A 15,870-nucleotide genomic window follows, 5' to 3' on the forward strand; every position below is an offset into this window, starting at 1 on the left:
GTCCCCGTCTCCTCTCTGTCCCGTCCTCTCCACCTCCTCTCCCCCCCCCCACCCCCCTGCAGGTTCACTTGCTGAAGGACCAGCTCGCTGCCGAAGCCGCCGCGCGGCTGGAGGCCCAGGCTCGCGTGCACCAGCTCCTGCTCCAGAACAAGGACATGCTCCAGCACATCTCGCTGCTCGTCAAGCAGGTGCAGGAGCTGGAGCTGAAGCTCTCGGGACAGAACGCCAGTAAGTGAGGGCCCCGCCCAGCCCCCCCCCCCCCCCCCCCCCCCCCCCCCCCCCCCCCCCCCCCCCCCGCGGAGGCGCTGGGAAACCCACGCGCTGGTCTCGGAAGCCCTTGGGGGTGTTTGGCTCCCCCCTGCCCTGCCCTGGCGTTCCAGCAGGAAACGCATGGCGGCTCTGCCTGGCCCGTCCGCACGTTTCGTGGGATGACAAAATGGCAGGGCTGGAGAGGGTCTGGGCCCCTTCTCGTCCAGCATCCACACTTGACCTCAGATGTCCCCGGGAGTCACTGCCGCGCGTGCCCCCAGGCTCCCCTCCTCCAAAGGGGCTCGGGCGCTCCTCGTCCTCAGGCGGTCAGTTTCAGTGTACTTCCGTTGAAATCTCCTGAGCACCTCTCGTGTGTCGCGCTGTCTGGGAGCTCTGGGGAGGACCCCACCCTGCACGGGGCTTTCCTCGCCCTGCACTGTACCTCTCACACCTCCGCAGCACAGAGCACGCTGGTAGCAGTTGTCTACTTAGTGGCTAAGGCAGAAGAGAACAGGCCCGATGGCGTTGCTGGCTAGTGGCAGAGTTGCCCAGCCTGAGAAGCCCAGCCGCCTTCGGGCTGGACTGGGAGCTTCTAGAAGGCAGCCCACATCTCCAGGCCTTCCCTCTTGCTTGTCGGCGGCCTGAAGCAGTCTCTAAATGTGGGTAGGCTGCGGGCCGCCATATATGCACTGGTCATCCTTTGTGCCAGAATTTCAGACACGTGATCTCCGATAATCCTGCAGTGGTAGGTGTTGTGGCACCCATTTTACAGATGAGACAGACTCCAGCGGGTTAGGTGGCTGGCTCAGCGATACAGGACCAGGAAGGTTGGCGCCAGGACTCCAGCCCGGGTGTGCTGGCCAAACTGGTGCCCTTCCTATTTGCCCAGCGGTTCCCCTAGCCTGTCCCACAGCTTTTTTTTAAAAAAAAAAAGGAGCATTCCCAAGTCCAGCCCATGATCACGATCAGTAGGTGGGAGCAGGCCTGGGGCCCTTGTTAAAGCAGCCCCAAGGTCTAGTTTGGGACCCGCTGCAGGTCCCGCCCTGGAAGTCTGGCCCTCTTGGTCTGTACCTTGTTCAGGGTCCCACCCTCGTGACCCGTGCCCTCCCCTGCAGCCGGACCCCAGCCCGCAGGCTGCCTCGCTGATGGGCCCTCCTGTGCTCTCCCCCCCGCAGTGGGCTCCCAGGACAGCTTGCTGGAGATCACCTTCCGCTCCGGAGGCCTGCCGGTGCTCTGCGACCCCACCACCCCGCAGCCGGAGGACCTGCCCTCGCCGCCCCCGGGCACGGGCCTGGCCGAGCTGGCGCACCCCGCCGGCAGCCCCCTAGGTAGGCGCGACCGCCTGGTGAAGCTGGAGTGCTTCCGCTTCCTGCCGCCGCCCGCGGGCCCGCTGCTGGGCGGCCTGGAGCTCCTCCGGTTCCGCGAGTCGGGCATCGCCTCGGAGTACGAGTCCAACACGGATGAGAGCGAGGAGCGCGACTCGTGGTCCCAGGAGGAGCTGCCGCGCCTGCTGAACGTCCTGCAGAGGCAGGAGCTGGGCGACAGCCTGGACGATGAGATCGCCGTGTAGGGCGGGCGGGGACGGGCCGGGGGCGCCGGGGCTGGGCCACCGCCGAGGATGCCCGCGCGGCGGAGGGCGGTGAGGACCCTGGTGACGGCGACTTTGGCTCCGGCCGGGGGAGGCCCCCCCCCCCCCCACTCCAGAGAGCCTGCGTTTCAGGAAAGGATTAGAGTTTTGCTTTGGAAGGGGAAACGGGGGAGCACTGGGACTCCCAGAGGTCAGTCGGCCCCTCTCTCCTATTTGTGACTTGGGGGGGAAGGGGGTGCAGGGCCTCCCAGAGCCCGTGGCTTTGGAAGAAGGTCCCTGGTGAGGGCCGCCAGGCTGCGGAAGGACCTGTTACGGGCCGGCTGCCATATCAGGCTCCTCTGCCCTGTGATGCCCGGGCAACCCCTCCTGCCCCACCTCAAGGGCGGACTGTGAAGGGGAGCCGTCAGGTACTGGGCGTCGGGGGATCCAGGACGCTACTCATTGCCCAACCCCCACCTCCACCCAGACCTTACGGGCCGGATGCCTTCTCCAGGCCCTTGTGGAGAGAACAGAGGCTGAACGCTCTGGGCTGTAAATGACAGTGTTTTCAGCGCCAGCAGGGTGTGGGGATGTGTCACCTCGGGGAAGCTTCTGGAGGAATTGAATCTGGACGTCTTCTCCAGCTAGATGTCCGGTGTTGCTTCAGAGGCAGATTGAGAGTGTAACATCGGTCCCGCCGGGGCTGTGAAAGGCCCTCGGGAAGGGCGGCCTGTCTGCCGCCGCGGGTGGCTTAGGTCTGATACCAGCGCGTGGAAGTCCTGTCCCCGTCCTGCAAGCCCAGCTCGCCCTCCCCTCCTCTGCATCCTGCCTTGGCGCCCTCACCCCTGAGAAAGCCTCAGAGACCCAGAGTCCCTCCCACCCCCCAGTCTTACCTCTCAACCCGTCCCCTCCACTGGGCGGTAGTGGTCCGTTTTCACTGCAAACACATACAGGTGGGTAGCTGAGACTGTTTATTTCCCTCTCTTCAGAATCACTGCCACTTCGGTCAGGGACCGCAGCCATGCCACCCTTGAGCCGTCCCTGTGGGTGCGTGCCTCGAGCACACCGCGCAATTCTCCGGTCCCGGGCCGTCTCCACCTCGTTTAGAGGTTACCACCCGGCCCCGCAGGCTGGGGGGACAGGAAGGACAAGTTCCTTAGGTTACAATTAGACCTTAGCTCTGTTAACAGATTTAAAGATGCCTAAAGGGCGAGAGCCTAGCCGTGCTAGTGTTAACGTGTTTGGGGACATAAGTCTTCATCGAGGACGCTGAGCTGCGGCCCCAGCCTTTGAGGGTTAGCTGGTAAGGACGTGGTTTTCCAAAACAGAGCGCTTCAGCCCTGACTCTGCTTTACAGTTTTTATAAATGAAAGCGTAACCCTTCTCTTAAGCAGCTGCATTTCCTCGAGCTAGAAAGTCCAAATGAAATAAGTGCAGCTTTACCTTCGCCTTTCTTGGCACGCCAGGGTATCCACAGAAACAGGATGGATGTGTATGTATGTGCGTGCGTGCGTGTGCGCGCGCGCGAGTGTGTGTGTGCAGACTCGCGTGTATGCCCAGGTGAGGGAAGGTGTGTACGTGTGTGCGGGTTTGTGAGATGTGGCCAGAGATGAGAGACTGGGAATCTTCAGGGTCTTTGAACGGCAGTGGAATTATGTTCTTTTCCTAATGTGTGTTTAGTTGGAGAGGGGTAGTTCTGTTTGTTTTAGCGTATTTCCTAATTAACCCCTGGATGGAAGCAGGTCCAGATACACGAGGAAAGAAAGAACCAGGAAGGTAAGACCCACAGCCTGAAGGAGCGATGTCGTCAGTCCGGTGTGGCCGAGCCTGGCCAGCGCCCCAGATCCCCCGGGCGGGACCTCTCAGAGCGTGGGAAGTTTGAGCATTCCAGAGAGCGAAAGAAAGGTCTGGCTTCTTGAGGCTTCTGCTGCTGCGTGTCAGCAGGAGCGGAGGGTGACGCCAGGGCCAGAGAGGATCGGGTTTGTGGAAGGTGGCTGGAGAGGGGGTGAGGAGTGGGTGGGGAATAGTGCCTGAAAGCCTGCAAAGCGAAAGAAGAACGGAAACTTAGGAGAGATGAAAGAATTGGAGAGACTTGTTTTCTGTACTACTGACTCAGGACCCATTCGGGACCCTTGCCCTTGGGGGCTCCGCACTGGTCCCGCCTGCCTCAGCCGCAGCCTTCCCCCCGATGGGGCCTTTGCTGGAGACTGGTTTGTGTGTCGGCCTCTTCCCCGGTGTGACCCCACAGCCCACAGCAGGGCCACACCGGGCGTGTGGAGGTGAGAGGACGGATCTAGGGACCCTGGCGATTCACCAGCCACCGGGCAGGAAAGAGAACATCGCAGATCTGATCTCCCAGCGATGTCACCCTCTCCTTCTCCCTCCTTGCTTCTCCCTCTGCTCACTGAACTCTTGCACTCCTCTCTTTCATCCTTCCTCTGTCCACAGAGGACAAGTGGACACCAGGGGGGCCCTCCTTACTGGCGCCTGCCTCAGTCTACCCCCAGGTGCCGGCCGACTTCCGGGCACGCGAGGCCATCACAGTTGCAGAGCCAGCAAAGAATTTCTCTGCACAGGATGGACCGTATATTGCGATGGAAATGATACTCCTTATATCCCCGCTTATATCAACGCTCCCTGTGAAGCCCCCTCCGTAGCCTTCCCTCCCCCGATGGCTCCTGTTTCGGGCTTGTGTTCCTTTTATTTCCTCTTTGCCTGACTGCCTCCTCTCGCCCCTCCAACGCTGAGCCCTCTACTTCCTGCAACTGTTGTGTCATTAACTCTGTTGGTTCAACTCTCTGGGAAAAGCTTCTGTTCATGTAAGTGCACTTAACTCCCTGGATGTTGTCACTAGTCTAGTGGCTTTTGCTAAATAAACCTTTCTGATTTCTAAATGCTTTTCATGGTCTTTTCTTGCTTCTTCTATCTCACCTGCTGCCTGACCTCCCCTCCCTCCCACCTCCTCCTCCGAGCCAGCGGCCATCAGCTCTGCGACACACGGTTCTCTCGAGGGTTCTGGTGTTCAGAAAACAAAGAGGGGAGGGAAGTGGCGCCCTGGCTGCCATTGCATAGACCAGCCTTTGCGGGATCAGGCTCTACGGCGGTTCTGATCTGAGGATGATTTTGCTTCCCCAGGGGACACTTGACAGTGTCTGGAGACACCTTTGGTTGTCACCACTGGGGGGAAGGATGCTTTTGACGTTTAGTGGGCAGAAGCCAGAGACAACTTGCTAAACATCCTACGATGCACAGGTCAGCCCTGCCCCCTCCCCGCCCTGCAAGAGCGAGAGAAGCGTCCAGCCCCAGATGTCAGTAGTGCTGAGGCTGAGAGACCCTGGGCTTGTGCCCGTTTTCTAAATTTTTTCAGAATGTCCCAAACCCGGGGTCTTTTTAAACTCCAGGCATCATTGACATATAAGCAAGTATTATTAAGTGCTTGAAAAAGCACGACCCCATAGATGTTTTCAGATATGACTCAGATCATCGAGATTATAAAATTTCATTGACCCCTCGGCTACACGTCTGAAATGTGTACTAGGTAGGGTTCTGAATGGGCCCATTCCCAAGACGTCATGGGATCTTGAAAAGCCGACATCATGGAAACCAGCTCACTTTGGCCAGGACGTTGAGCCCTTTTGAAGGCAGAGGGTTTGTTGAGCCAGCTGCTCGGTCAGGCCCAGCTCTGCGGGAAAGTTGAGAGTCTGGCTGAGCGAGTGGAACTGAGCCTCATTTTCTCATCCGTAAAATGGGGATAGAATATGCCAAGCAAAGCGATAAGAGTAAATGAGATTGCATCTAAAGGCCCCTGGGGATGGCTCAGGGCTCCCCAGCACTTGCCTTCTGATTGACCACGGGAGAGGGGAGGTTGGACGCATGTGGTCAGTGTAGTTGTGTCCCGGGTGTGTTTTCTGTGTGCTGAAGCTTTACTCAGAACTCTGCCCTGCGAAGGCTACTCGGGGTCACAGCGATGCCGTTAAAGGTGAAAGGCAGAGAGCACCTGTCTTCACGCTAAACTCAAGCACCTGCCAAGACAGCAGGTGGCATGAGCCGTGGCCCTGAGCTCAGCCCGAGGTGCCTGTGACACAGATGCAGGGTGGGCAGAGGGTGTGCGGCCAGATGAGAGAGATTCCCCTCCTGATTGTCGCACAGACCAAGGCCCCCGGGTGGGCCTCTCCCTGTACTCCCTTAAGAGCCCCATCCAGGGGACACACGTGCACAGTGACACACGTCAGGGGAGGTCTTCAAGGGCTTGGGTGGCTTTTCCTTCAAGGAAACAGGAAGTCAGAGTGAGGACTCCTTTGGTGCCTCCCCTGGGGGGGTCCAGCGAGTGATGTCAGGGCTGCCCAGAGAGACCACCCACCCCAGAGTGGACAGGCTGGGACCCTGGAGCCCACAGTTCAAGTACACCCTTAGACTCTGGCTGGGTTGGTAGAGGGTGGGGGGTGGGGAGAGCGGGTGAGGAATGTTCTCACGGTGTGGGACATGATGGGATTTGAGCCCAGCGTCTCACAAAAGAACCACAAGTGATACTTTAGCAGGACAGGGATAAGCAGAGACAGCTCTCCTGAACCAGAAAGTGAGGCTCTGGGAAAACTTGCTACGTGATCACTGGAAGGGCAAGGGGAGAGCCTCTAGCCCAAACTGTCAGTACGCAGGGGGGCATGTGTCCCCCCCCCCACCATGTTCCACCCCTCAGGAGCTCGAATGCCTGAGAAGCTTTCAGACTGTGCAGAAGTCCTGCTGGGGAAGCTTTCCTGTGCCAACAGGAAAGGTGTGAGCCCTCTTGCCGGGTTGGGCAGGGACTGACGCGGGTTGGGGGGGGGATGGTCAATGCGGAGGCCAGGGTCTGAGGGCAGTGCTCTCATACCCCAGCCGCACCCCAATCCCCTGGAGGTCTGGTCGGAGCTCGGGTGGCTGGGCTAACCCCCAGAGTTTCTGACTGAGTGAACCTGAGACGGGTCTGAGATTTCAGTTCTGGCACATTCCCTGGGGATGCTGACACTGCGGATCAGGGCAGCTCGCGTTGAAAACAACCACTGTGGAGGCTCTTCCCAAACTTGAGGGGGAGAGGGGAAAGGGAGGGGGGTCGATGAGGGACGGGGGGGGGGGGGAGGGCGTGGTGTTGCTAGGCAACCGTTGGCCAAAGGGAAAAAGGGCCGGGGCCGCTGGGAAGGACAGCAGGTGGACCGGGCGACCTCAGACTGGACGGAAGGCTGTGACTGACGTCGGTTTATTGACATCCCTGGAGGCGTAAACAGGACACCGAGAGGTGTCCGCTCTCGGCCCAGCCGCCACCCCGCGGGCCTACTTGAAGGCCTGGCAGCTGCCGGAGGCCAGCCTGTCCCCCAGCCGCGCCTTCTCCTTGCCCCAGAGGGCCTTGAGCTTGCGGTAGTACACCTTGCAGCTGAAGCCCTCCCGGAAGCCCCCCTGGATGTGGCTCTTGAGGGAGTGCAGCGTAGGGTACATGCGGCAGCAGGCGGCGCACTTGTAGCCGCTCTGCTGGGCGGGGCGCCACCTGGAGGCCGCCAGGATGTCCTGGGACGTGATGGAGTCCGCGGAGTCGCGCCCCGGGTTCTTGGCGGCCCCCCGGGGGCAGGGGTCCTCCGGGGAGGAAGAGGAGGAGCAGACGCTCTCAGCCAGCCCCTCGGGCAGCCGGCCGTCCCCCCTGCCCTCGTCCTGGGTCGCGTCGGGGAAGCCGCAGGCCTCCGGGCGGCCCTCCTGGTCCGTGCAGACGAAGTAGCTGTACGGGGAGAACCAGGGCCGGTAGATGGTGCAGCTCCGCCGCGGCTCCCGCGTCTGCGGGTCCCCCAAAAGGCAGTCTGCGGAGGAAGACGAGGGTGGGTGTGAACGGGGGGCGGGGGGGCCACGGGAGAAGCAGACAGGCAGGAAGGCCGGGGTCGGGCGTCACCTCGGTTGCCTCTGCCCCACCTCGACTGCAGTTGTTGCTTTGAAGTTTGTTGATTTCTGAGAGTGAGCAGGGTCAAGTTGGGGGGGGGGGGGGGGGAGAGAATCCCAAGCAGGTTCTGCATGGTCAGCGCAGAGCCCGATGTGGGGCTCGAACTCACGAACAATGAGATCATGAACGGGGGGCGGGGGGGCCACGGGAGAAGCAGACAGGCAGGAAGGCCGGGGTCGGGCGTCACCTCGGTTGCCTCTGCCCCACCTCGACTGCAGTTGTTGCTTTGAAGTTTGTTGATTTCTGAGAGTGAGCAGGGTCAAGTTGGGGGGGGGGGGGCGGGGAGAGAATCCCAAGCAGGTTCTGCATGGTCAGCGCAGAGCCCGATGTGGGGCTCGAACTCACGAACAATGAGATCATGACCTCAGTGGAAACCAAGTGTGGGATGCCTAACCGACTGACTGAGCCCCCCAGGCGCCCCCCCAACTTCCGTTCTGAGAGCAGGTGGAAGCGTTGCGGGGCAGGGGGGGCATCGAAGGCCTTCCTAACACTCGCAGGAAAGACAGTGTGATCTCTGGGTGGGGGAGACTCCCCTTTCATTGACTAAGCCCTGGCATTTGCCCACTGCCTCCATCCCTGCAGAGCGCTTTCCTCGGACCCCTCTGAGGGGACGGGCGGGAGGCTCAGCGCACCGCCAGCTGTCTGGCGCCCACAGTCCCTTCCCCACCACCGGTGGTCACGGCCACTTCCCAGCCTCACCGGCTGTCTTCCCACCACAAGCCGCACAGGCGGAAACAGCCCCGCACTCTCTCAAGAGGAGGAGAAGTGGGAGCCGCTCCAGGCCTGTGGGGTGTCTGCCCCAGGAAGGGCCACGTAGGAGACCACAGGAGCAGAGGTATCCTTCCCGCAGGGAGCAGCCCTCGCCTCCCTCCAGCCTCCCTCGCACACCCGCCCGGGGCCGAGAAGGCCTCACCCGGAGAGAAAACCGTGTTGTGCACCCCATGCCGGAGAACGCTGCTGTAGCACTGGCGAGGCAGGACCTGAGCTGGGCTGGACACCTCGGTGGGTAGCACGGTCTTTGCAATGTCTGGGTTACAGAAGAAGCACTCTGGTGAGCTGAGCGAGGTTGGGAGTCCTCTTCTTGGTGACCCTCCCCCCGCCCCCACATACCTAGAGGCTCTACCTTGGGACTTTGTGACATTGCAAAACCGAAGAGAAGCCATGCTCTCTTGCATGCCCAGATAAGCAGAGCTATTCTGGGTGGCTTCCTGGGGAATTCTGAATGGGGCATTTTCGTTGAGATCTGGGAAGGATTCTCTCCAAAGGAGAATGTTAGAGGCCGACCAGATGACAGCTTTCTGCCTGGCCTGCCCTTGACCTTCCTGTAGCTCGCTCTGTGTGTGTGTGTGTGTGTGTGTGTGTGTGTGTGTGTGTGCATTCTGGCCTCTGGACTCGCTCCAGGATCGAGGGGAGGGAGTCTATTCATGGACCACACCTACCACGTAGGTTACGTGCCCCTCTGAGGATGAGAAGCCAGCTTCTCCCAGTGAAACCCCGCTCGCCCACTGCCCGGAAGCGCTCAGTGGACCCTGGATGGCTGCTAAGGCTTGATAAAAAGCCCACCTGCCTCAGATCCCAGAGCAGTATCTGTGCTCATTTTGGGAAACCAACGTATCGGGGTTACCATACAGGCACGTGGATACTTAGGGGACCTAGCTACTCCATGAGCAGCCCCCTCAAACTTAAATGCGCAAACTTCTCCTGGGATCACTCGGAGGTCTTGTTAAACTCGCAGGTTCTGACTCGGCAGACCTGGGGACAGCCTGAGACTCTGCATTTCTAACAAACTCCCAGATGATGCCAGTGTCGAGGCCCCACAGACCACACTGAATAGCGAGTCCTCAGAGCGTCCCCGTTTCTCCCTGGATGTCTTCCTCGGTGCCTGCCTCTTAGGTTCCTACTGATGGGCTGGGGAGTCTTCTCCAGTGGGTCAAAACAGTGCTAAACCTAGCACGCGCCCCACACAGACTGTCCCCTGAGATTCTAGAAGGAAAAAAAACTTGACAACAAACGTTCCCCCTTCCTTCCCTCGTGGGAAATGAATAAATAGCAGGAACTACTTACCATGAACACAGCATTTTGAAAAATCCCTTCCTCCCCATGTGTAAATTGCCTTTCTCACTAAACTGTAGTCCTGCAACGTGAGCTGGTCGAGGACTCAATTAAAAGCTTCCCCAAAAGCCACATTTTTGTGGCCCTAGTGGCACCAGAGTTTACCTGGCAGGCTGGTGGCACGTGAGGACATAATGTCCGGAAAAGTGCTCAGGACCGAGGAGGAGATTCGAGGTCCAGAAATGCTGAGGAGCGAGAAGTTCTCCATGTTCTGACTACCGGAGGGTGTGGAGATCACGCACCTGTTCCCAAGAGGCTGCTTGGGTTGTCTAGACGATAAGCATTCTGAGCGCAGTTGACATCACAAGGTCACCTGGTTCCGCTCCCCAGCTGAGATCTCTCTTCCAAAGATGGATGGAGTCCGTTATGTTTTGTAAAGATGTCTTTTTTAAAAATATTTCATTTATTTCTAGGCAAGAGAGAGAGACAGCGTGAGCAGGGGAGGGTCAGAGAGAGAGGGAGTCACAGAATCCGAAGCAGGCTCCAGGCTCTGAGCTAGCTGTCAGCACAGAGCCCGACATGGGACTCGAACCCACGAACCGCGAGATCATGACCTGAGCGAAAGTCAGACGCTTAACCAACTAAGCCACCCAGGCGCCCCTTTAAAGATGTCTTTTGACTTGTCATTGCTCCTTGGCAGGCCGGGATTGAGAATACGAGGTGGGGGGGGGGGTGTGGATTGGAGAAGGAAGCATATGGCAGAAATAAGATGGTGATATAATCTGTTGACACCCCCCCCACACTTTGATCTTTGGTGTCCTTTTTGTGTCATTGCTGTCCCCCCCCCCCAGCTCTGGGGACCTCTGTCCTCTCTGAATCACCTTCTTGCTCTCCTTCCCCTGCCTAACCTCTGCCGTCAGTTTTTGTTTCTGTTTTTGAGTTTGGTGTGTGAATTTTACATGTTCCTTGGACATCATTTCAAAGTTAGAAAAAGCTGCAAAGGTACCATTAGTACAAAGAGCATCCATGCGTTGTGTATCCAGATTTGCCTGTTGTTCATGTTTTACCGCCTCTGCTTTGTGAGTCCCCTCCCCCCCCACCCATGCTTTGTTTTCTGAGCTATTTGAAGGTAAGTTACAAGCATCCTGTCCCTTTGTGTGAAATACTTCAGTGTGTACTTCCTAAGAGCAGGGACCAGATAATGCTTTAAATGGTTGGTGCTATTTTTAGCCAACGGTTGGCTTACTCAACAGCATTATAAACGGTTTGCTGGTGAGACTGAACTCCAGAGCCACAAGATTTCCTCTAGTCCCTGCTCCCCTTCTCTCCCGCCACAACCTGGCGCTGGAGGGAGGTGGGGGAAGGGTTTTGCCGCATGGAAGGTGAGTTGAAAGTGCTCCATTCTAGATCATCACAACAGGTGCAGTCTAGGTCCGTCGGTGTATTCGATCTGAATGTGTGTGCTTGCGCTGCGTGGAAGGCTCTGGTCTGGCCTCTGAGTAGCAGCAGCCTCCCCTCGCGGCGCGTGGAGCAAGTGGGCATGAGAGTGAGCACCTGCGTTGGGAGCCCAGAGTTGTCGTTGTGCTGGTATTGAACCTTGCTCCCTCGGAGCCCGGTGTGGAGGCTTAGAATGAGTTGGGATGTAATCGGCGCCCCGGACTTCGGCAACTTTGAGTGTATTGGTGATTTGATTTGGCCCTTGGGGTGCAGAGAAAGATCACGAGAGTTGCATGCACGAGTCCTTACCCCATTCTGCCGTGAGCTCTCTGTGCCGTGTTAGGCACACCTCCCAGCCACCAGGTTTTCCCCTTGTGTTCATTTAGCCAGTTGGAATGGCTAAACATCTTCCTGGTCTAAAACCTGGTGGTGCGTGTGCAGAAATGGGAAAGCATAGTAATGATCGATGCACACAGGGGTCCAGAAGATTTTGAACTTCATCCTGCCAGCTGGGAACTTCCGATAGACTTCCTGAAAAGGGGGCTTCAAAATATCGGGGTACATCTGGGAGGCTATGTCCGCACTTGTCGGTAGAGTTTTTAAAAACAGGACTCTCTTGGTTCGGTTATTGAAAAGTTCACGGGAACCTGGTCACCCAGGGTTAGTTGTAATCCTCACAGCAGGGCCTCTGTCTTGCACGCTGTACCCTCTCAGTGTGTTGTTGCTGGTGGCCCCAGGCAGGAGGTGACACTCCCAAAGTGGTCGGTCACTACATAAAATGTGTCTCTCTCTTGTTTGTTTCCCACCTGCTTTCCGAGCCCCTTTCTCGGACAGGTAAGATACCATCTTTCTTATGGATGACCCACGTCATAGGTGTCTCCCTCTGCTTGGATGTGTGCATGTTGGGGGTGCCGTGGGGCGGGCCACCAGGTCGGAACCCTATCACCTTTCCACCATCACCATTAAGTTCTGAGCCACCAAGCCTCTGGTCCAAAGGAAGGGACAGAGCGTGGGGGGATCACCGGTCCCATTGGCAGGAAGGGGGCTCGTTGCACATCCCATCAGGTCTGGAAATTAAGGAAAACCCCAGCCAGAGTCCCACTTCAGAGAGAAGGGCAGTGGCTCCCAGACTGACCTTGAGAGGGCATCTCAAGTGGCTTTTGTAAATGGAAGAAAGCCAGGAGCAGTTTCTCTACAGTGTCCACCCAGAATGTGGTCGGTTTTTAAGTATTCCTATAAAAAGCCAGTCCAATGAAGCCAGCATCTTAAATGCCGACTCCTATGCCAGGTTCTATGCTGAGCATTGTAGGAAACAAAAATCCAGATGCTCCATCCCCTTGAGGAGCTGACCGTTTTATTATGGAGAGAGACAAGGTATGTTGGCCAGTAAGACTCAGAGCACCGTAGAGAGAGCCATGAGGGATTATCTTTGAAGAACATAAGAATTCAGTATATATATCATGAAGGGTAGAGAGCAAGAAGTGCAGAAAATCTAAAATGGTGCCTAATCCAGAAGCTATTTATGTTTTATTAGAATGTGTTTTTAAAAAGACGAGGAGTCACCATTTCCCAGCCACTTTAACAGGTACTTACACTTTCAGAAATGAGCATGTCTGCACTAAAAGTTCACTTTAAGCCAAGAAGGAAACCATCATGGAAATACCTGAGCCAGGAAGTGGTGAGGGGTCTGCCGTCCCCGGCGAACCTCTCTTGAACATTTGCCCTGGTTTCGTGGTGGCCCAAATATGTTCTGGTTTGGCGGAGAAATAGTGAAATGCTTTCATTTCCAAAGGCTCCTCTGAGTTCACAGATGTGAGTAAAGAAAAGTTAGAAGGACGTGGGATGTGATAGGCAAGTTATGCGAAAGTGGATGACGTGACAATATGGCTCTTTTAGGAGAGGAGTCAGGATAACCCTGCTGTGGGCTCGGCTGGAGCTCTTGCGAGTGTGAGGGGTGGACACCTGGAGCCCAGGCAGCCGCTGGATCGTCAGCTCTGTGCCCCGGGCCCCCGGGCTCTTCTCACCTAGCTCCCCAGCACAGCCCCTCAAGTGGTGCTTTCCCTGTGCGTGTGGTGGACACGCAGACCGAGGGGGGCGTTCGGGGTTTGTCTACATCGTCTACATCTCTGCTCTGGCTTCCTGTCCTGCCCAATGACCTTCAAAACAGGGCTTCACTAGGTAGTTGGTGCAGAAGGACTACATCTGTTGAAACCACAGGAAAGGAAGATGCCTCCCCTGGCCCAGGACTCGGCAGTGCAGGGCAGAGAGAGCTACTTTGTGCAAAGTTCAGCAGAAGAAAAAGCATTCCCCAACCTCAGTTACTCTCGGGAAGGCTCAACGTGAATAGGCACTTAGAGGTGTTGATGTAGAATGGAGTCTATGACTGCCTACAGCCTCTCCCTCCCCAGGACAGACAGACTATCTGGAGGAGTTGGTGAGGACAGAAACCTCACATGTGATCCCAAGACCCCAGAATGGATCTGACTCCCTTGAGGGATGAGTGGATTTCCAGGTCGGGGAGGATGCCTGTTGCCAGTGTACGGCGTACAGACCGTGTGGCTTAGAGCCCTGCACTCCATTCCTTCCAGCCACAAACTTTGGAGTTGAGATCTCGGCCTCCATGAGTCTCCATCTGCAAAATGCATTTGGCAGTTTAATTCAAGATAGTCATTGAGCACCTACTGTATACCAGACCGGGCTAGCCGTTAAAGATACACAGGTGAACGAGTCATGGCCTTTGCCCCGCAGATGTTCACAACCCAGTGAGGCTACATCCAACCCTCTGAGTTCATCTTTCAAACCAAAGGTCCCGGAGAGCAGGGCCTTCTGTGAGGTGCGTTCCGTGACCCCAGGCAGAGCGAGGTAGTGGAAAGGGTGAGAAAGCCGGAGCTCTAGTTCAGCCCCCCCCAGTAATCGGCCTGTGACCTCAGGCCTGGCAGGCACTTACTACTCTGAGCCCCACCTTGCTCATCCGTAAATAGAATTCCTACCACCACTTCACCAGGGTATCGAGAGGGTGCTCGTCAAGTTCACCCGGCTTCCTTGGCACCGAGTCCTTACGCACGTGGTGGGAGCCGGGCCGGAGTCCCCGCTTCGCATCCCAGCAGGCAGCTGCCTGTTCTCCCCTCAGGAGAAGGGAGGCCCGTTTCCCAGGAGAAAATGTGCTACGCAGGTGGCTTCCTCTTCGAGCCTGATCAGTGCCATGCCTCCCCCAGCTCTGTCCACGTGCTCTGTGCTCTTAGCTTGTGTCCACAGCAGCATACAAACACCTAGTTCCTCCCATCGTTTCGTCTTCCAGGGGCTCGGTGACCCCAAGGTAAGGGGTCAAGCCCTGAGTCAAGGAGGCAGGTTTTACAGATAAGTTCTGTTTAAGTTCTAAGTCTATGGCTAGAGCTTGCCACTCGTTAACGGGTGGGGCAGAACCCCCCCCCCCCACTTCTGGCGATTGATGGATTTTCCCAAGAAAAATCCATCAAGAAAACCAGATGGGGAGACTCAAGAGTGTCTGAGCTTGTCTCTTTCTTGAATGTTCCCAAAGCCTCGGGAAGGGACAGCTGCGGGCGTGGGATCAGGGAGCCGAGCAGAGTGACATGGCCCAGGGCCCCTTGCGACTCTGCTCACTGTTTCCATCTTCCCGTCTGTTTGCAGTGGACCACAGCATGTTCGAGAACTTGAACACGGCCCTTCCTCCGAAGCTGCAGCCCGGCTGCCCCCTCCCCCACCTGTCCAGGCTGGCGGCCCCCGGCCCGGGGTCTGCGGAGTCTGGGGGGCCGGGGCTCCGCGTGGGTAGCAGCCAGCACCTCAAGAACCTGGGCAGAGCTGTGGGGGCCAAAGTTAATGACTTCCTGCGGAGAAAGGAGTCCTCGAGCCTGGACGGTGCGGGCGCCATGGAGATCAACAGGACGGCGGGGGCGCGGCTGGACGGCGGGGCCGCAGAGGCCGACGGGTGAGCTCCTGTCTCTCGCAGAGCCCCGGGTGTCCAGGGGCCGCGAGCTTGTCACGTGGCGAACCGGCCGGGGCAATGCTCCTGTCCCTTGCAGCCACCTTCCGAAGGAGATCCCACGGTTTCCATTTTGCAGGTCACCGAGGTCAGAGAGGGGTAGTGCGAGGAGCTTAAGGTGACCAAGTTAGTGATGGGCGGAGCCGGATTCGAACCCAGGCAGTGCCTGCAGCTGCCCACGTGCATTCAGACACCTGGCCACACCTTAGAGCCCCAGCCCGGGCCGGTGGTAGTGGAGGAAAGTGGGCGTCTGTGGGACCCAGTGGGGCCGGGAGGGAGAAGCCTGTTGTGGCCTGCCTGCCCTTCTTGTGTCCTTACGGCCCTTCCAGGCCTTGATTGATTGATTGATTGATTTGTAATGTTTGTTTATTTTTGAGAGACAAAGCATGAGTGGGGGAGGGGCAGAGAGAGAGGAAGACACAGAATCCAAAACAGGCTCGAGGCTCTGAGTTGGCTGTCAGCACAGAGCCTAACGTGGGGCTCGAACCCACGAACCACGAGACCGTGACCTGAGCCGAAGTCGGATGCTTAACTGACCGAGTCCCCCAGGGCCCCCCAGGCCTTGTTTTAAACACCCGCTATGGTCCTGAGCCAGCAGGCCCTTCACAG

General features: G+C 57.7%; 2 protein-coding genes across 7 annotated transcripts in view; one reads left to right on the forward strand and one right to left on the reverse strand.

Moving 5' to 3' along the window:
• CUNH1orf226 (chromosome unknown C1orf226 homolog) overlaps positions 1-15,870 on the forward strand; it is a 308,187-nt gene that overhangs the window by 289,151 nt on the left and 3,166 nt on the right. For 4 of the 5 annotated variants that reach the window (XM_039245966.1, XM_039245967.1, XM_039245968.1 and 1 more), the window contains 3 exons: positions 63-228; positions 1,425-1,577; positions 14,910-15,207. In XM_039245966.1, the coding sequence (XP_039101897.1) occupies positions 63-228; positions 1,425-1,577; positions 14,910-15,207 (617 nt within the window). Of the gene's footprint in view, positions 1-62; positions 229-1,424; positions 1,578-12,464; positions 12,636-14,909; positions 15,208-15,870 lie in introns of those variants that run through there. The other variant, XM_039245970.1, reaches the window with a different exon arrangement.
• On the reverse strand, positions 7,025-10,092 carry SPATA46 (spermatogenesis associated 46). Of its 2 annotated transcripts, XM_039245973.1 has the most exons (3): positions 9,990-10,092; positions 8,686-8,799; positions 7,025-7,635 (listed from the first exon to the last, which is right to left on the reverse strand). In XM_039245973.1, exons 1-3 carry the CDS (start codon positions 10,090-10,092, stop codon positions 7,121-7,123), a joined length of 732 nt encoding a protein of 243 aa, XP_039101904.1. In that variant the 3' UTR covers positions 7,025-7,120. The 2 variants fall into 2 exon arrangements, with proteins under 2 accessions (XP_039101904.1, XP_039101903.1); XM_039245972.1 differs by lacking the exon at positions 9,990-10,092 and having other exon boundaries at positions 8,686-8,935.

Source organism: Hyaena hyaena, unplaced genomic scaffold (assembly GCF_003009895.1).
Source record: "Hyaena hyaena isolate Hyena2069 unplaced genomic scaffold, ASM300989v1 scaffold_275, whole genome shotgun sequence".
NCBI lineage: Eukaryota > Metazoa > Chordata > Mammalia > Carnivora > Hyaenidae > Hyaena > Hyaena hyaena.

What these genes read in the sequence shown, in the direction of transcription:
- SPATA46 (XM_039245972.1), bottom strand. Translation starts at nt 8,935, where the DNA reads ATGGCTTCTCTTCGGTTTTGCAATGTCACAAAGTCCCAAGGTAGAGCC. An exon ending in CAACACGGTTTTCTCTCCGG is followed by an intron (nt 7,636 to 8,685) that starts GTGAGGCCTTCT and finishes CTTCCTCCGCAG; the next exon opens with ACTGCCTTTTGGGGGACCCG.